The 20,409-nt window shown below is 49.7% G+C and overlaps 1 protein-coding gene across 1 annotated transcript; it reads right to left on the bottom strand.

Moving 5' to 3' along the window:
* Positions 1–1,072: 1,072 nt before the first annotated feature.
* Positions 1,073–3,812, bottom strand: flbA (developmental regulator FlbA). Its single transcript, XM_025666234.1, has 4 exons — positions 2,946–3,812; positions 1,730–2,858; positions 1,487–1,674; positions 1,073–1,424 (listed from the first exon to the last, which is right to left on the bottom strand). The coding sequence occupies exons 1-4, from the start codon at positions 3,714–3,716 to the stop codon at positions 1,278–1,280; spliced, it is 2,235 nt and encodes a 744-aa protein (XP_025530068.1). The 5' UTR covers positions 3,717–3,812; the 3' UTR covers positions 1,073–1,277.
* Positions 3,813–20,409: the final 16,597 nt, after the last annotated feature.

Genomic DNA, 20,409 nt, shown 5'->3' with positions numbered 1-20,409 from the left:
GTTGGCCATGTGGGTGTGATTTGATTTGTTTCTTCGCTGCGGGACTTTGTTTTCTTCAACGGCAACTTCGACTTCCAACTTCAACATTCTTCATCCTTCATCCGCTCCCGTCGCCATCACCATATTCCTTTATCCTACATGGGTATCGCTTCCGGGTTGGAGGGGTATGCGCTATCCTCGGTTTCTACTGGATCTTCTTACTTTGTTGAGGGGGGTCATGATCAGAGCAGTTGGTGATGTTCACGGATGATTTTACTGAGGGTGTCTTGATCCGTGGCGCGTTAGTATCGAGGAGCGCAATGTAGACTACAAGTCGGAGAAAATCAAGAATAAATACTAATCGGTTGGTATTCACGATAAAAGTCTTGAGTCGCAAAGGCCCAGACACGAATCAGAACATGGCACACATGTGTATACACACACAGAACTCACTCGCTGGATATGGCGCAGAAAACAAAAAGTTAACCCATGAAAATGCAGATCAGATATGCTATCGATGATGCAGGCAAAAATATAGGTCAAGTGAAACTCAACAAAGAAAGAAACAAAGGACATTTGGCGGCATGCACACACATAAATCAATAAGTCAGTCAATCAATCGGATTTTAATCACCAAGTAGAAAAAGAAGTGTGCACAAAAGTGCATCGATGCCAGAGGAAAGAAGAAATATGGGGGTAAAAAACGCCTCTCTAATGCTGGAATGCTGGAATACTGGCGGTGTGTTTCAGCCTTCCCGACTTCAAGTTCGACGGAAAAAGCGAGAAAAAAAAAAAAAAAAAACATAAAAAGGGGTAAAGGAGACAATGACAAAGGAAATTGGATTAAGAGAACAGAAATTCGGGTCCCAGCATCTATCACATGATCCATTGATCGTTAAAACATCCTTTTCCACTCATCGGTCGTGATGAACGAATTATTTCAGGTGATCTGGTTGCCAAAGAAGAACTCTCCACGTCCATTTGGAATCGGACACGAGTTCTCATGCAGTGAAGTAAAGAAAAGTCGGAGACGCATAACGTGTAATCATGTCGTGTCAAGTCAAATGTTCGGAAGCAGACCCCAGGTACAACAGGAGTCACTTTTGCTGGTCGGTCAACGTCGCGCTAGACCGCGCCGACTCAGGATTCATAAGGTCTGGCGGTGTCTCAGAGCACACTAGACTCCGAGGTTTCGGTGGATTCCTCGCTTGGAGTTATCCAAATACAAGCTGGTGTTGATCCCAATGATGAGGTAGTGATTAGTGTAGCCCCACGTTGGTCCATTTTCAAGGTTCGACTCATGGACGCGCCGAGCGGCTTGCCGAACGCTCCGGTACCGGAGCCGGAGTTGGAGAGTAAGACCGCGGGGCACCAATCAAGTCCACATCGTGCTCCTGAAGGATACTAGCACACTTGGGATCGCGAAGGAACTTGGGAACAGAGTCCTACTGAACGTCAGAAAATTGATTCGTGAAGAATGAGTACCGTTTCCCGTCTGTGAACTTACGCTTGACATCAACTTGAAAACCGACGTTTGGGCCATTTCGAACAGATGTACCACCTCCTGGAGACTCTTGAGCATGGACTCGTCGTCACCCACAGCCTTGGTCATACGGCTGGCAAGGCTGTTGCGCAGAGCGTGATCAATGTTCAGCTCACAAGGCGAGCCAGGGGCCAAGAACGCGTTGTACAGACCTGCACATATTAGCACGACCACAATATCAAGTCCTGACTCTGGGGAATAGCTTACCGTATGCCGCAGCCAAAGTCTCCCGTACTGAGTCCGGCCTCCTGAATGTGCCGACCTTCTCCGCCTTGTGGTAAGCCGATGTAAACTCGGACACGTCGAGGTAGAACGACAGATTTTCTTCGCAGAGTGAAAAGCGCAGGAATTCGCGGAAAAGGAGTCGTAGAGCTGGATCGTGTAGAATGTGGTTCAACCGGGCGTTGTTCGAGTCTCGTGGGATACCTCGACTGTCGTACATCGAAGTGTCACGAGCCTTGTCCCGTGCGATCCAGCCACATACCCTCTGACCCCGTTCAGTGATTCCATAGATGGCATTCTTGGAAGGTTGGAAAGTGGCTATCGAGTCGTCGGGCACGGTGATGAATTGGTCTTCTTGCAGCATCATGATTAAACCGTACTTGACGAAAAGCTCAGCAATGAGAACAGTTTCCCGACGCTCAATGGTCGTCGAACAATCCATCAACCAGTCGACCGCAGCCTTTCCTGTGAAAGTGTTGGAAACAATCTTGTCCTTGATCTTGCGCTCCTTGGCCATTTTCACGCCCACCAATCCGTTCGAATAATCGCTCAATGAATCGGAATCGGAGGTCGAAATGCTGCTCTTGACATTCGGGCCATCTTGCCCAGCGAACCGGCGAAAAATAACTTCGATGGTCGCTCGATCGTGTGACAGCTTGTCGGTCTCGGAATCGCGCTCCAGGTTGACAAGTTGCATTGTGTTGCGCGGCGATTCCAGAACATCGATCACATGGCGCGCAGTGATACCATTGCGCTGGCAGAATCTCTGGAGGATGTTGATGCCCTTGGGTGTGAGCTGGTACAATGCGCCCTTGAGGGGGAACAACTGCGATGCCTTTCCATCTACAGACTCGATGAAGCGAGCGTCCACGAAGCGTTGACATACTGAGCGAGCCATTTCCTTTGCCATGGAGAACGTAGTGGTTGTGGTGGTCGTGACTATACGGGAGGGATCCTTGGGGTCGGGCATGCGGTTGGATTGGGAGAATTTGAGAGACCCCAGGTTGTTGATGGCCTCTTCGGAAGTAAAAGAGTGATCATATTTGGTGAATCGTACACGATGCGAATCCAACTTCAAACTGACCATCAAGGTCGAGAACAAGTCCATGAAGTCCTACAACCAATTGCCCGTTAATATCTCACTCAATTGCTTGAACGCTCTATGAACCACTTAGCGCGCGATTATTTCGGAAAAGCTTACCTTGGTGAACGGACGATCATCTTCCGTCATACGCAACAGTCTCGAAGATGTTTGATGCATTTTGGCGGGAGGTTCGGAAGGGTCAATCTCCGGTAATTGCTGGAGGGGAGAAGGGATACGCTGGATAGTGTGACGTCGTCTATCGACGGAGGTCGTCGCCTGATCAGTCACAGCGGGGAAAACGCGGTGGGTGGCGGAATCAATGGGCGCAGGGCTGGATTGTTCACTGCTAGCACTGCTATCCGACAATGGCGGGGTCAAAGGTGTAGCACCAGGCAGATCACTGATGCTGACCAGCGAAGCCTTGCGCGAGTGCTTGGAAAGACTTCCAGAAGATGCGGAAGGCCTGAGCGGATAATTGGGGCTTCCGATGGCAGATAGATTGGCGAGAGCACTCGAAGTTTTCTCTCGGGCCAACGCAGCAAATGAGCGACGGTTGCGACGAGAAATTGATCCAATTACCGAGCCAGTGAAACCGGTTGAGAAGGGGTTGGTGACTGAAGATGAGACAGCGGCGGAGGTAGTTGTGCTGGTGGTGGTGGATGTGGCGGAGTGGGAATGAGCGGGAACTGCGGCGGGCGCGGAGTTCTGAAGAGCAGGAGCAGCAGCAGCAGTAGTGGTGGCAGAAGTAGAGGAGGAAGTGCGATTGTGATCCGGGGAGGAGGGAACCGGAATAGGTACGGCAGAAGATCGGGAAGGCTGAGGGTAATGAAGGTGTGAGGAAGGAGGAGGGGAGCCTTGGTTGAAAGGGACGGAGGATATGGTTGGCATTGAATAGTGCGAACCAGGCGAGTGGGAGGAGAAGAAGAGGGGGAGGGGGTTGTATGTATCTATGTAAGGTTGGAGCAGGAGAGAAAAAAAAATCAGGAAAAAAGAATTAACAGAAAAAGAGAAAAAAAAAAAAAAAGAAAAAAAAAGATGGACAAAAAGAATGGAAAAGGAAAGGGAGGAAAAAAAAGAGGGTCAAGGGCAAAAAAGAAGGGGGGGGAAGAGAGAGAGAGAGAGAAAGAGAGGACAGAAAGGGTGGAGGGGTGTGGGTGTGGGTGTGTCTTCTGAATAAGGAAGAGAAATCAGAATATTATTATTTTCTCCAAAGAGATTTTTTAAAATAAAATTCATGAAACAAAAATGCCAAATCTTCAAAAGATAAAATCGAAATATTTGTTTTTTTTTCTGGTCTTTTGAATTGTTTAGGAAAGCGATGGCTTGGCTATTAGGCAAGTATCAGATCCAGCAGTCAAACCATTACTCGCTTTTCAAGATAGGAAAGGAGTACGGTAAGAGGAGTGAATGTGACTGATAGATCCCTTACAGTTGAAAGTGAAGAAGAGAGGAGAAGAAGTGTGCAGGGAAAACAGAGAAGAAGAAGGGTAAAAGAGTAAGAGTAAGCGTAGTAGAAGTAGTAATAAGTAAGAAGTTAGTAGCTGCTAAAGCAAGTACCTAGTAGTTAGTAGTTGTAACCTTAGTAGTAAGGTAATCATACTCTAGCAGCAGCAGCAGCAGCAGCAGGCGCACGCAAGAGAAGAATGAGCAAGAAAGGACCCCCGGCCCAGGGGTGTGAAGAATCAGGCCTGTCAGTCTTTGACCCACCGTGCACGCGGACGGTTTCATGCACCAGACAACGTGGGCCAAGGGCAAAGGTGGATGGATCGTCCTTTGGGGCGATCAGAAAGTGAGCCAGCCAGTCCGCCGCCGCCCTTCCCTGCAGAGTCCGTTGTCCTGGACCGTCCAGTACCTTACCGTACCCCCGTTGTGACGGCAGACGCCGGAAAAAGTGATACCACCGACCGCCTGCTGCTGCTGTATTTTATGGTGCTGCATTACAGACACAGCCAGCAATAGTAGCATAAAAACAGTTCAAAGGCAAAGGCAAAGAGTCTGCGCATGGTTCATTACCCCAGTTTTCATTCCTCATGCTCACCTCCCGTGTCGGTCGGGATGGCACTGCTGCAAGGAGCATCCTTGAATGCTTCCCTTCCCCTCGGGGCCATGGCCCATGAGAATACTCAACCGGAGTCGGAGTCCTCCGTCCGTATGATGGCCAGCCCGTCCGTGGATGGATGACCCTCTCCCAGCAATTACCCGTCACGTACCATACAGTTCAATCATACCCGCCTTTCGACCTCCTTCAGCTCAGCGCTGGGAAGCAACGTCGGATGATCATCGGTTTCACATAGATATCCCCGGTTTCTGAGAGTCCCAGGCACGTACACTAATTCTGGGGTCAATTGACTTCAGATCGACCGGTAGGTGTCAATGAGGATATGCATGCACATATATGTACTTATAGTCACTCTCATGAATGCTGGCGCCCTACCAATCGTCATCAAACTTCCGTGGTATCTCTTATCATATGACGATGAGTCTCGATGACATCTCCCGGGCCTCGGCTGGAGATTTTCCTGACTCAACCTGAACAGGAGTTGTCTGCTTTACGTTGCAGCCTGAGAACGGGTTGACATATTTTCCTCCATTTTCCTCTATCGTAAACTTCTGATAGTGCACCTATCTTCAAGCTGCATCATGACTATAGAGAACTGCGTGATGATAGGTACAGGTAGGTATTTAGATGCATCATCAGGGAGCTTCTGTACTCCGTTTGCCTTCCCTTTTGAGAGGTTCGGGAGGATTACTCGCTGGGTAGGTGGAGTACTGCGCTGTACAGACATTACGGTGGAATCCAGTATCGATCGTCATTTATTGAGTCATTAGCTTCGAGCCGGGAAATCCCCCAGGCGATAGCAGCCATTCAGAGCGACTCGTCACGAACACTCGCAGTAGAACTCTTGCCCAATGTGGAATAGTGTGCCACTAGGACCGAACAGTACGTTGCTAGAAGCCACTGACTGCTGTTGCTGCTGAGATGAATAATTACGAACCCTACTCCTCTGTATGTACCTGGTCGGTATCTCCCCCACGACCCATCCACCTACGCGGCTTGGCATGATTTTGGGCCATGGACAAATTACCAAGATAGGTAGGATACTAGGAGTCTAGGAAGTGTTCTTGCCGTCGTCGCAGTGTCTTTTGGGGATGGTTGAATTTGGGCTGATCTCCTCCTTCCGTCCGCGCCTCCACCCTCTAAGGTAGGCTTCTTATCTTTCTTTCCCTCCTCCCATTATATCGGTTCCAATGACTCTGTTATGATCCCCATGGATGGTGATCCATTGATGTTTATTTATCCTTGTTGACCGCGCCATCAAAGCTGTAGCCTGTAGGGGTACCTCACAGAACCGTTGGCCCTCTACTCCGTAAGATGCTCTCCATTCCCACCCACGTGGGTATCCGCTCAAGCCCAAAACCTTGTTGTCCTTGGACAGGACCAAGCGAACCAAGCACTTTCCCTGATGCCGATCAATACGTGTATGTCTAGTGGAGCCTCAGGCCACAATCCCTTATCTGGGGGATGTGAGCGATCACCAGACAACATGCCGGCTTGAGTCCTGTGGCTCCTCCTCACTATTTGATGTGCTGCATGTGAGATGTGTATCTCGAGTCGATCAAGCGTGATCGGACGGAACCGATTTCACACCGAATCTGCCTCAATAATCCTTAGTACTCTGTGTATCTGTCGTCAGCCAGATTAAAATCAAAAGGAAACGAGCAACAGACAGTGGAGAAGGGCTTCCCGTGTGGCTGTGTCCGGCCAGCTTGCTCGACGCTCGTATTCTCGATCCCGCCAGGATTTCTAGGATTATCTAACACCGAATGATGATGCTCATCGTTGCCTATGATGATTTGATGACTGTCTCCCGCTCTTCCATGACTCTTCCAGGTGTCTTCTTCTTCTTCTTTCATGTCCTAGCCGAGACCCATGCTGGTTCCACGTGGACACACGTGGAGAAGAGCTGGCGGCTGGGTTGGGTTAGTGTGTGATGCTCAGACGGGCTTGGCTGTTGTCGCCCGTTGATTGGTCTCTTCGCGAAGCTGTATTGCGGTAAATCAACAGCTCAAATGACAACTTATACTTGCTCATCGATGCTCTGAATCCTCGATTCTTAGACAATGATGTGCTAATTCTCCTATAATCATCGGCTAGTGTTCTTCTACATTCAGCCATTTCTGTCAACTGGGCGCTCGTTCAGCTTGCTCTTACTCCCTGGCCGTATTACATACAGGCTTCCAGCCAGTCCGAAGAAGCTCATCCTAGCGTCGCGACTCCAGTGTCGTACGTTATTGCTCCCCATCGCATCTGGCAACGGGAGTACGTACAGCTAACTTAACTTATGACATACATATCAAGGATCGTCCCCTTGTTATATATGACATCCTGCTATCAAAGGTTCATTCTTTCGATCCACTACCCGCCCCATACCATCACACCCAACCCGCTTTCAGTCGAACTGTTGGGAAACGCACTCTTTCCCGCCAGCGTGACCGGGATCCTGATTTCGACTACGAAGCCACTAAGGAGAGTTGGCCCAATCCCAATCCCGGTGCACTCTCTCTGGCCTGTCGTGGTCTCGTCTATTCTAACCACCAGACTGGAACACCTAGTCCCGTCCGGCTGGGGGGGCGCAAATCTCACCCCGGCTCGGACGAACCCGGCACGCAGCCTTGGGCCAAGTCCAGACGAGCTGAAACCGTAGACTAAATCCTGCTGGAGTCTTGGATCTTCCTTTTCCATTACATGAGGCTCATTTGGGGAAGGCTAATGCGACGGAGCTATATCGAGTCGGAAGGTCTGATCGCAGCAGGATCGCATCTGACAGAAGCCCCCGGCCGGCTAGCTACAGCCTACGGGTAAGTCAGAAGCCTCTTCTCCTCAACAGCAAGGTGAACCGTCCTGTCATGAGTCAATCAGGCAGTCACAATCACTCCAAATCACACCGACCCCAGGGCAGTGAAGAACTGATATGATCTAAAACAAAAAAAAAAAAAAATAAGCTGTACTATGTGGTTGCCTTCTACGTAACGTGTACTGTAAACACCCACTCCACCCATTAAAGGACAGAGGCATATATAGCATAAGCCCGACGATAAGGTACTGTACTGTACCTATAACCAAAGGTTCGGGATCATGTACGGATATCGTATCTTGTGACCTGTTTCCAGGTTCCCTGTCTCTCCACACGAAGCGGTGAGTGAGCGCATGAGCGAGCGAGCGAGGGAGGGAGGGCCCTTAGAATGGCGTAATCGCCTCGTTACTGCTTTGGGAAGAGAGACACAAAAACTGTACTCCGTAGTTTCTAGGACAAATTGTGGATCCCCCCTCCCAAAACCCGACTGGAAAAGTGCGGTAAGGGCGCTTTCTGGGCCGCAGGATGCTCTGTTTCTGTTTCTTGCTCGCTCTAGTCTATTCATTCTAGCGTTGAAACTTGCGTGCCCTCCCCATTCTTTCTCTCTTCCTCCACTTGACCCCCCTCCCCCCCACACCACGCCCTTTCCTGTCGCTGTTACATAATCACTTTGTATCTAACTTACAGTCTATAGAAGTATGTATAATAATGAATGGATCAGGGTGTATGGGAATGAGGATTCATCAAAATTTCTGCGATACACTGCTCTTTCGCGCAATGATGCAGGGAACAGATTACATGCCAACAGTTCGACGGGCGGAGCGGAGTATGAAAGGGATCCATCTGGACCACGTCAGCTCGTAGATTTCTTCAAAGACAAGCGGACGAAGAAAAAAGCAAGGAAGACTAAATACTTCCTATCCTCCTCTCTCCGGCATGGTCCTTCTTGCTCCATGACTGACAGCGGGCACGGCGAGCCCTGTAAGCAGGTTCCGGCGGTAGGGTATGCGGTTCCGGCTCCGGTTCCGCTTACCTTAACTTCCTACCTAGTAGTTACCTAGTAGTTACATACGCACCTTAGCTTTTAGCTACTCCGTATAACATTATTCTAGAAGACATATAGAGAGAGGAGCGGAACGGATGTATCCCGACCACCTGTTATATGGAATCGCACGGAGTACGGAGTACAGTACAGGTTTGCAATTGCCCGACGGCCCCATATCAAATCCACGGAGCGGGAGCCGTCCACCACCACAAGCCGTCTCCATCCAGAAGAAAGAAAAAGGTCCCAAGATCCCTGACCGCCACGCGAGAGAGGGGGAAAAAAATCAAAAGGACGGGAAGGTTCTCCGGAGCAGAAAGTTTCGGCGTGGAACCTGACAGGGATGATGACATTCGCTGCAGTGCAGTTACCCCTTCTACTATTGGCATGGCAAGGCTGAGTCTAGAACTCAGTAGTGGGTGGCGCGCGTTGTTTTCCGGTGGTTGGGAAAGAAGCCAGAGAAAGAGACCTTGTTTCAGTTGGTTCTAGAGTGGTTCTAGGGGCAATTTGGGCTGTCTTCGTTACGGGTGAGTGTGGATAATTGGGAGGTGGGATGGGATGGATGTCACGGGTTGATTTTGTCTTGTTTTGTCTTTTCTTTGTTTGATTCGGATAGATGATACGTACAGTACGTGGCGTTGGGGTTGGGGGATTGCCCCGAAGTAAAAATGTCAGAATCTGAAAACCTGTTGCTATGTGTTACGTATGAGGACTTGCAAGACCCTGTCTCTCTCTTCCTGTATGTGTCTCTCATGCTTTTTGAACGATCTCTTCAAGGTCTCATTGCTGTCCGTCTTGTTTCTAACCTTCTTAGCCTCAAGGCAGCCAATCGCCATCGTAGCTCGGGGCCAAGGGCCCAAGAGTCAGTTAAGTTTGCCATGTGGCTGGCACTCGAGTCAAAATCTGAGAATTTAACCCCCCCCCCCCCAAAAAAAAGAATAAAGATAAAAATAAAATATAAGCCGTGGGATTATACGCCGCAGCCAGTCAGAATCGGGCATGGAGGTGTACGTTTGAAGAATAGTGTTTGAAGTTAGGTTCATAAGGGATCTGTGCGTATCTCTCTCCCGTCCCTATTCCTTGACAGACTCTTTCTACTTTCGCTTCTAAGTTCTAGCTCTTCGACACTAGAGACAAGGGAAGAGGGAAAGGCAAAGGGCAAAGGGGAGAGTTCGAGAGGAACCCGAACAACAGGGCAACCCATCCTGTCGCCAGGCCAGGATAGTAACCGAGTGCTTGGCTCTTGGCCCGTCTGTTTGTCAAACAACTGCTGTTGGTTGACAGGTCAGATTTTCCACATGGCTAGGTAGGTACGAGTCAAACAAACAACTGTACACAAGGATTATTAGCCCCCTTTTCTCCCTTGCTTTACGTGTATCCTTTCAGGCTCGTCTTGTGCAACCGACAGTTCGGCACAAGGGAAACCAACCATCTGGGAGCGGTCGTCATGCCCTCTCTTTCCTCTCCACCATAGTATTGATCTCGAACCCGCCTTCCTGGATCGCTTTGCATCCCAACTAACCCGGAATCCTGCAGAAAACGTAGCGTCCATCGTGAAGAAGATCCTCATTTCTCCTGCAACTTTCCCCTGGCTTCTACTCCGTAGACTAGCCCTCTAGCCCGGGCCGATGTCCCTCCTTAGTCCATGGGAGAACTATGATACTGATCGACCGGCATTACTTCTCAATCCCAATTTTGGCTTTTTTAGCTTCAAGACCCCCGGACCTTTCGTCTCCTCCCTAAGACAGTTAGACTCAGACCGCGACAAGCGCTGACTTGCTAATGCAATGCGACTTCCCGAGAGCCTCCCTCCCCCCCCCTCAGTAGCCGGGCATAAATCCCGGCAGTTGGTTTAGGCTAGGGCTAACTGTATTTACCTAGTGTTAAGTGCCTAGTATTCCGTAGATAGTCTAGTACTACTGGCAGGGTAGGACAAGAGACAGGGATGAATTGGATAGTCCAAGCCGCCACAGATGCAGCTCGTCAAGTGCCATGATCGAGGTGCTTGGCCCCTGTCTCTGGTTTGGGTTTGGCTACGCTGTGCGCATCGAACCCAGCTCTGATGTGTGCCCATCTTGTTGATGAGCCTGGTTGGCCGGGATGTATAAGACATGCGGTCTTGGAGTAGGTTTGGAAGGGGGAGGTGTGTATAGTATGGGTGTCAGGCTGTCAGTAGACCGCAGCAAACTCCCGGACCGGATTTAGACTTTCTGCTCGAGCGGGTGCTTGCAGTTTGTTGATGGCTTTTCCCTAGTTTGCTTCTTTTCGTATCGGGGGTTGATCAAGGATCTGCAGGACTACCACACGGGCCTTGAGGGTTGAAGACGACTGAGGCGAGATATGGAATCCCTGCCAATGGGTGGAGTATGTGCTAGACTTGTGGTCCCAATTGGTTGCAGAAGATGTTGAGTTAGTTGGTATGGAGCAATAATACTATGTAGTAAAGCTAGCTAGCTGCGATAGTGGTGCCGTACTGCGGTATACTTCCATCAAGGTCCAAATTGCAGCGCTGCGGTAGTTGCGCTGTCAATCGCATGGGAGAATTGTGGGACCGGCTTAATCAATGCTCTACCGAATACGTACATACCTTAAAAAGAAAGATGTTACCCCCAAGAAAAAAAAAACTTTCTGTGCCTGATTTCGAATCCGTGGAACTTGTGAAGGAGGTGCATACCAACATCCTAATCGAGCAGGACTACCAACCTCGGCTCAGCTGCAAATGATATCGACGAGGTACATCATTGTCTATCTCACTTCGGCTCCGATTACCCAGATATCAAGCAGACTGAATACAGCCTAAATAAAGTCGAGCTAAGGAGAATGCTCCACTTTTCCTTTGTGCACTAAACTAGTTGCCCGCAAAAGAAAACGCAGCAGAAGTTCTAAGACCCAAAAGAGAGCGGTCAAAAATCAGACTTGATATCGCCCATTCATCCCCAACAACAAAAACGCCGCACGGGGCAAAAGACTGAGAACGGAAAAAGAGAAGCGGTCAAGAATAAATCTGGATTGGGCGGTGGGGGGGGCCCACGGTGGATTCTCAGACTGCTCGCTGGAACCTTGGCATGTAGTGGGGGTGGTTAAACTCTGTCTGGGATAGCGTTGGTAAAACAGTTTTTTTGGTGCGATGGGGAAAGGTATCCACTGGATTTCTGTCCTTTTTTTTTATGTTACCGACAAATATATGGCGGGAATGGTAGGTGGAGTGTCGAGGCTCAAATCTTTACCAGGCAAACAAGACTGCAGAAAAAAGAAATTGGATGATGCGGGTGCCACGTGGTGGGCAGGTTGAAGAATGACGAAAAAGAAAGGAACCACAACCACACAAAAGCGCACACCGTGTTTTCCAGGTAAGACCTGAATCATACATAGTAGGAACACGCTCGTATGAGGCGTATGAGGCGTATGAGGGTGTATGATTTGCGGCTATGTCATATATTACCAATGTCTTGGCTCTGGTGGAAATGTTTTCCTTCTTAATCTGCTGAAGGGCCTAGATGTGGTGTAATTCTCCCTCTCCTCCATGGTTCGCTGTGCTGAACACGCCGAAAGATAAGGTACGCAGGCGGCGGCGATGGCAATAACTTACTCACCACTTGATGAAATGCCGAGGTTCAGGGCAGGGAGGTGAGGTCCAACTCCGGTCCTACCCAGATCTACTTACGGAGTATTTGAGGGAGCCAAATCCGTGCCGGACTGCTGAGATCTGTGTGGGAAAACGAACGGGGCGAGGCGGAAAAACCCGCCTTCGGGCCAGTGATGATCCTCTATTAGACTTTGGCCGGGTTACTGCCGGCCAAACCGCATTTGATATCAACTGGTGAAACATGGCGGTTGATCTCTCCGATGGAACAGACTCAAAATTGTAAACATGAATAGGCTCTCTACGTACCAACTCACGGAGCCGGACTGAACACAGGGTAACGTAGTAGCTTCTTCTCATGAACCGAACCAACAGAGTCAAAGAACATGTACAATCCCAATTGGACGGCATCGGATGGTTTGTTGGTTTTTTCTTTTTTTTTTGTTTCGGGTACGAGGCCCCGAAGGATTGGGATTGAGCCAAGTTCCTAGAATAGATCCCAATCCCTGCTCGTTCACAAACTATATCGGAGGGAGGGTACGAGGGGGAATTGGGAGATGCTAGTTCCAACAGCATCAAATCCTAATCCAACCACTTCACTTGACAACATCCACTTGACTTCATGAAGTAACTCCGTGTATCACTATCGCGAGACAACGGGTCTAGAAGCATAAGGTAGCTCGTAATACTCCATCCAATGCTGTAGGCAAGGAGAGTACCTAATTGGAAGTACAATACTGATGCAGCTAACCGCCCAATTCATTGAAAGACGGATTAACCACCGCCAAACCTGTGTGAACTTGACCCAAACTCAATCCAATTTCACTTCGATCGACGAACGCATTTCCCTCCCCCATCTCATCCGTCAACAACGTGTCCTTTCCCAATCCAGGCAAAGCTCCATGAAACACACCCCGGGCCAAAAAAAAAAAATCGTCCAATTTGTATTCCATCGGCTCCATCCAGAGTTCCAGACAGAAAGGAAGGAAAGGGGGAGGGGGCGACGGGAAACGGAAAAAGAAGAGAGGGAGAAAAAAAAACGGGCGAAGATCGGACCAGGTGGCGGCCGATCGCGTAGAAACCGAATGGAAGAATCATGGAATCCTTGGGTTGGGAAACCCATGCACTATCCCTTTGGGGGCGCCATGATATCATATATTGGAGACTAGCTTAACTCCGTATCCATGGTTGGGCAAAATGAGTTAATATACATTGGCTGATGGAGAACCAGATACCAAGAGTATCAGGTGATGTCAGGTTTTTCCCAATGGGGGTCGGCACTAGAAGCACTCTAGAAGGCTTCTGGAATACGCTAGAAGGGATTTTCTCTTCCTTCGGTGGATTCTTTTGCGCCCCGCCCCTTACTCCTCCTTCCTTCCCCCCCTCTCCTTTTGACCCACATACATCCATATTCATACATCAGGGCGTGTGGGGGTTTGTCTTGTTGTTCTTGTTAGGGAAGGTTCGGTTCTGATTGTCTGATGTGTGTGTGAGTGTGTTTATGGCCCGATGGTTCATTTCGGTTTCGGACAGTCCGGAAGTACATTCCACACGTACAGTACCCAAGTTGCGTATGTGTGGGCTGGAGACCTGTGCAAACCTCGCTTAATTCCTTCTTGTTCGCTGACGGGCTGTTCTTGCTCGGTTGAGTGCGGCTGACCAGAGTTAAGTCTCAGGTACAGTACAGGAGAGTTTACCAAGTGACAGTTCTAACGGCGGCCCCGAGCATCAACGGCGGTGCCGAAGGTTTGTGATGCATGGCAAGCTACTAAGGAAGATCCTTCTCCCATTTAGAAAGGTCGCTTAAGCAAGGGGGGAAAAGTCAAACCAATTGTGTGGAGGACTTGGCGCGACTAGATTTCTCCTCCGCTTTTGGCGCTTATATCGTCTACAGGTTAATTGATTAGCGCACTAGTCTGGAGTATCGAGGGATTGTGACCTGTCTGTTTGTTAGAGTTGAGAGGATTTTTGGCGTTTGGGGTTTTCAAAGACACTGGACGAATATCACAATTAGATTGTTCTGGGATGCAAGCCATCTCACAGGACTATTGGTATCATTGACGACGTCTCATACAGTGCAAGAATCTGCATCCATTATTGAGAAAGGGGTCATATATCGACCAACTTAGTTCCTTCGACCACAGGACCGTGCACATAATGAAAAGAGTGAAAGTGTAGACATCTGCTTCTGCTCGAGTTGACCACTAGATTTGCCGGTCCTAGCAAGTTACTATGGCTGTTTGGACAAATCGCACAATCTTAAATACGAATGCATTTCAGGCCTGATTGAGGGCCTACAGCCTAGGCGAGAGAGCCTGCCCTAGAGAACACCCAAGCGTGGGCGGCCTCTGTCATATATGTGTAGATGACATCTCCCAGCACCTCTACTCAACTCTGCGCGATTTCATTGTAGCTTAAATAACCGCATTTTAAGTTTGATAGACAAGACGCATGAAGGGAGCAAGGCTCCCGCTAAAACTGCTATATCGGCAGAGTCCGAGCGAGGCATGTATACCATAGAATCTTGTCATGCTTGGCTCCAAGCTAGTTGCCTCTAGCACATCGACAGGTCGACGAGTAACCTAATAGTGCATAACAAGCCCTTTATGGTGCTCTGGATATGCAGCTACTCGTAGAATAGAGTGCAAGGTAAAGTTTGCTGGAGGAAGTGATGGTGACTAGTGGGAGGGTCCTGGCGGCGCGAGGATCAGATTGAGTCTATAACATGACTCATGAGATTCGAGCTTCTTCAAACCGCATGTAGTGGCAAGAACCTGGGTCTCTTTCCTTACTTGGGGATCGCAAATCTAACAGCCCGTATAGGGAGAGTTTTCCACGGAAAAGACTGTCGACTATTGTGTACTCCGTGGGGAATAGTGGGACCGAGGTTTAGAGGACCGGGCGACATGTCTTCTAAACTCTAGCATAGCTAACCCAAGCTATACACAGAGCTATATCACGTAGTAGATCCTGCCAGATTCCAACCACATTACGCGAGATGTACCTCCATATCAGTATCTGTTGATATACCAACCTTACGACCTGCTGTGCTGAGTCAGCAGTAATTTGGCAAACCCTCCTCAATCATCATGACCAAAGCCAATTAATAATTCGTGGAAAGCCGCACGTGGAGGATCTTCCGGGAGGCCGCCATCGAACCTTGAACGTTACACGGCAGGGCAGGTAGCCCAGGTAGGGGTTAACTTACCAGGTGGGGGAGGATTGAGGCCAAACTTCCTGGTTCAAATACTTGACTGGTACTGACCGGTACGATACGACAGCGGACGTTATCAACAACTGTCCGCGACTACCCGGGTTAAAAGCGGCAGGTAATGGTACGGTACATACATACAATACAAGGTCACACCACACCGATCATCGGCCCTTCCTTCACCAAAACTCAAAGATAGTTCAGGCAGAAAGAAACAGAAGGGACCGCGGGAGAGCAGCACAGCTCACCATGCCGAAAACTTGGAAACCTGTTGCGTGGGGGAGACGGAGTCGGAGCCGGATACGGGGCGGAGTCGGTGAAAACCAAACAAAGACCATCGAAAAATCTTAGGCAGTTTGGCGCCATCATTGTTGATTCTGCTCTGCAGTATTACGCGATGCGGTCTAGCGTTGCTTTTGTTGAAGAAATCGGTCCATCCTTGCGAATTTCAGTACGGCTTCATCATTTGCTGGTCGCAGCTCCTGAGTCAGGAGGAGCTCTTGGGAACGCGGGGTTCGGAGTTCATTCAGTCAATCAATGCGGCATGCGAAATGAGGTTATCTACAAGCGCTGGGTCTAACGGACTACCCTAATTATTGACGTGCATGTTGCCTAATTGTCCGATCGCTCCATGCCTGCTCTTGGCGAGCTTCGAATGGCGTTTGGAGACTACAGGCTGGACAGCAGAAAACCACGATGACGACATCTGGCTGCACTGAAGCCAATTCTCACACTGTGAATAGAAGACCTATAATACTGACGCGCAGTGGAGCAGGTCTTGTATGGCTCGTTGGCTATACACAATCACGAATGAGCTGATATCAGGCTTCAACAGCTACGCAGACTCAGTCCCGATGGCGAGAGCACGAGGCGCACCCACGATACAGCCGTATAAACCATACGATGCGGGCCATGGTTATCTCGACCTTCAGAAAGCAGTGCTCATTCCTGTTTCTTGTTGGCGACGTCGCTTGCTCTCGCGGGTGATAGCTCGATATTAGCTCCAAGATAAAAGAGCCTGCGATCTTTGGCCCAGTCCTGCTTCCCGTGCACCTCCACAGACGGTCGGACCTTGCATGTCGAGGTGCGGCTTGGTAAGCTGCTTGAATAGACGCCATGGAATCCGTCAGGCCGGCACCACAGCGAGCTTAGGCAGTGGCGTTCACTAAAGCCTATTATGGCTAGTTCGAAAAGCTTGTCATAGTAGCTGTTTGGCGCGATTTGAATAGCCGACCCCCAATGGTAGCATAGTTTGAACGATGAGGCATGGCAACCTGATCCACGGGGCTTGCTAGTCGCTTGTTCGCGGGCCAGAAGGTATTTCGAGCGGTGGAAAAGCTTCTCGTCATTGCACAGCCTTTTGAGGCCGACGCAATGTCCTGGCTCTTTTGCAAGATGGAGTGAGTATGGATATCAGGATGGATTGTGGTGGCCCACCCGTGTTAGGACAATTGTACGGTTTCAAGAGCAGGAAGAGAAGATTCAGGTGATTCAACTGATGCGGCGATTAGCACAAGTCTTCATCTCAGGTCAACAGATAATGTAGAACGTACTTTGCTCAAGTCGTGGGCTGCGTTTTCTAGCCAAGAGGCCTTATCACTCGAAAGCTGGGGGCCTCGACGAGATGCCCACGTATCATTTTGGCATTATCGCAAAGTGACACCCATTACAGTTAGATCAAGAGGCGCGAATTGAGGATGGGGTGTTGATGAGTCGTGCAATAGATGGAAACTCGAATCTCAATCCATGATGTCCCCGGTATTTGATTGTTGATCGATTGACCAATCTATGGGCTGTCCCTTTCCGCCAATCCCGTATCACGTGACTTGCTCCATCTTGTGTCGTTCGCATGCACACACTCTTGATACTTTGTTTCTTTCCTGACTTGACTCTCGAGTTCGCAATCGGACTATATGCGTGCTCAATAAGACCTCCTTATCATTCTTGCAACATCTGTTCCGCCAGTCCCAAATGACAATCGCAAGCTCTCCTTGTTTGTACTATATTGTACACTTTGTTTTCTAGAGGTACAGTACTATACAACCGATCCACAGGACGGCGCCAGACGGTCTGCGTGAACCACCCCGTCGACTCCTGCAGCTGCAGAAGCAAGGAGATCAGACAATTGCTCGGTTGCGAAAGGGCCCCGGCGTTTAAGAGACCTCGCAGATCCTTGCTGTCCACGCGAAAACCACCTTGACCCCCACCTTGGCCTTTGACTACCATTCGGCGCTTCGAGCTCACGCTCTTCGACTCATATTTATGCCGCCGAGTCAGTGGGGAATAGCAAACACCGCATGGCTTGAGGATCGGCATTCGATTACCAAGAACAAGTGATCGTCCCCCATATGGCCGCCATGACTAGTCACTTCTGTAATCCCCAAGCGTTTGTTAGCACAGTTCACAACCCCTCTTCTTCCCCCGGCGTCAGACTAAACCGACTAAGCGTGCTCCACCTTGGTTGCTGACTAGTCTCTACTAGCAGTGATTGCGAGACCACGACATGATCGATCACTCTGCACAAGTGAGCGGTATTGGCAGTCTGTGTAACATAGGCAATGTGTGGCAAGGATGCCAGGCGGTTGACTGCATTGACTACTCATTCACGCATCCGATTTCACCCGTCGCCCCAGGGACAAGACAAGGCAAACAGGCGTGTCGGGAGAATCCTATCTCAGCTTTTCGATTGTAGATTACAGCATCAAAACACCTCTTCCTCACATCAGACAAACGATACTCGGTTAGTGTTGGCCCCATGCGGACCCGTCCTCTTTTTTTTTCCAGCGCTTCTTACGGATGTCAAGAAGAACGCTACTTGGTTTCCATAGTGACCTAGTGTCCCCGCTTGTTGGACGATGACTGAGAAATCCTCCTCTGATCCTCGGAGTAGCACCGACTTAAATCAACAGGGCCATTTCATGCATTAGTTTTCGAACGGCAGAAGGTCTCTGATTCGTCGTAACTCCCGACATACGGTACATGAGCTAGGAGAAAACCAAACATGCAAATCGAGTCAAAGCTCGCACATCGACCTTTCCCCTCATATACCTAGAGTGCCATGCACCAACCACTCCTTGGCCGAATTCGGACAGACAGACACTATGCTTGATCGGCTCTAAGCCTTGATAGCTATTCCATCCTGCCACGACGATCAGAAGATCACAGTGCCCTCATTGGCCGGAACAGAGTCGAACCCTCAGTGTTCCGAACCGAGACAGCGAGACCAGTCATCCCTTGCGGACTACAGCTAGATGACGCATGGATGGGGTCGCACAACTGGTCCAGACTATATTCTTTCCTCCTTGCCACGCCATGCCCTGCCACGCCACGCCATGCCATGAGGACAGCCAGGTGGTTGCGCTAATGCACAGCTGGAGACTTCAGATTGAGATCACCATCCTCTGTGTCTGGCATGTGCATACTAGCAAGTTCACACATGTACTAGACATATCGGCTACTGTAGTGACAGGGAACAGTCCTCTCAAGGACCAATCGTTTTAGGCTGCATATACTTCAGCAGATGTCCGGATACTACGTTACTAGGTAGTTCAAGGTAAAGTCCCTTTTTCCTTTATGTGCGGTAACGGGCCCAACTTTCCCACGCATTAATTCTCAGTGCCTGCCTACCTTACTACTCATATCGGCCGGTCTAAAAACCTCTCACATCCCTGTCACCAATCCCAGACATCCGACTGTGACGGAAAATAACCGCTATACTAGATTCCCCGGATGCACTACGCTCACGCGAGCTAGGCATACGGCTTAAATACAGTCAGTACAGGAAGGCCCATTATGACCCCAGGCAAGGAACGTGCTTCCACATCAATATAGGCGGATGTATGCAGCAGGCACTGCCAGGTCTTAAATAACTGGTGGCCCATGGCGCGATCGATAGCAGCAATATCCCACGCTCACCACAGTAAGCCAGTCAAATGTTTGTCCTTGGCAAACCTGCAGTCCCATGTTTTCTACTACCGATAGTCTTGGCACCAGGATGTGACATTAACTTAGTCCAGTACAATAATACATGTTTGCCACCACGCTCTCGCCATGCTGCCAGCCGATACTTGCATGCGAGTATTTGCGCGTGGGGTCCAGGTTCCGGGGTCTGGCGAGACCGGAACATGGGAGCTCATGGCCTGGCCTGGCTGATTGTGCAGATGGCGATGGGGAGCCCTCCCTTCCCTCTTTCGCCCGAGTACTGCACAAGAGGCAGAGGGATGAACACGTGAGGGGGTGTAAGAGCGTAATCGGATGCAGTAGTTTTCTTTTCAAACTTATGTGGGCCAAGATATCACAGCAGGTAAGCTGGGTCGCACAGAAGATATCAGACTAAAAGAGGTAAACCCAACCCGTCCAGTCAACACAAGAAAAGCCTGGCTGGATGTCATACAGTGAGATGATTGCCTCCCCCTCCCCCTCCCCCTTCCCCCCAACACACACACACGCACACACACTTGCATACTCATAGATCCATACACATCGCCAATTGATTTGCCTCTTCCTCTCCTCCGGCTTTGCTTATCCGTTAAGCTTACTAGATCCCAATTCGCCGGACTTCCTCCCTCCCCTCTCACCTTATCGTTACTGAGCTTTACATCAGCCAATTTTCTACAGTGCAGTGGAATGTGAGCCGGAGCCGTGTATGTACTGTATATTTAATTCTGGTCTGTATGCACGCTGGCAGGCTGGCTGGCTGATTGACAGGCCTGGCCTGGGTCAACCTGGCTGACTGACTGACAAAGGGACAAAAGACTCCACTCTCGGCCTAAAACTATGCGGTGTGTGTATGTAGCTTGCTAGAACTAGCCTAGATTCAGTGACCCCGGGGGGGGGGGGGGGGTTCCTCTATTGATGTCTAACGACCTATTCTCAACGCAAATTCCATG

This window comes from Aspergillus japonicus (genome assembly GCF_003184785.1).
Source record: "Aspergillus japonicus CBS 114.51 unplaced genomic scaffold BO86scaffold_10, whole genome shotgun sequence".
Classification (NCBI taxonomy): Eukaryota; Fungi; Ascomycota; class Eurotiomycetes; order Eurotiales; family Aspergillaceae; genus Aspergillus; species Aspergillus japonicus.
Note: the sequence above shows the minus strand (reverse complement) of the source record. Positions and strands in the feature narration are given on the sequence as shown.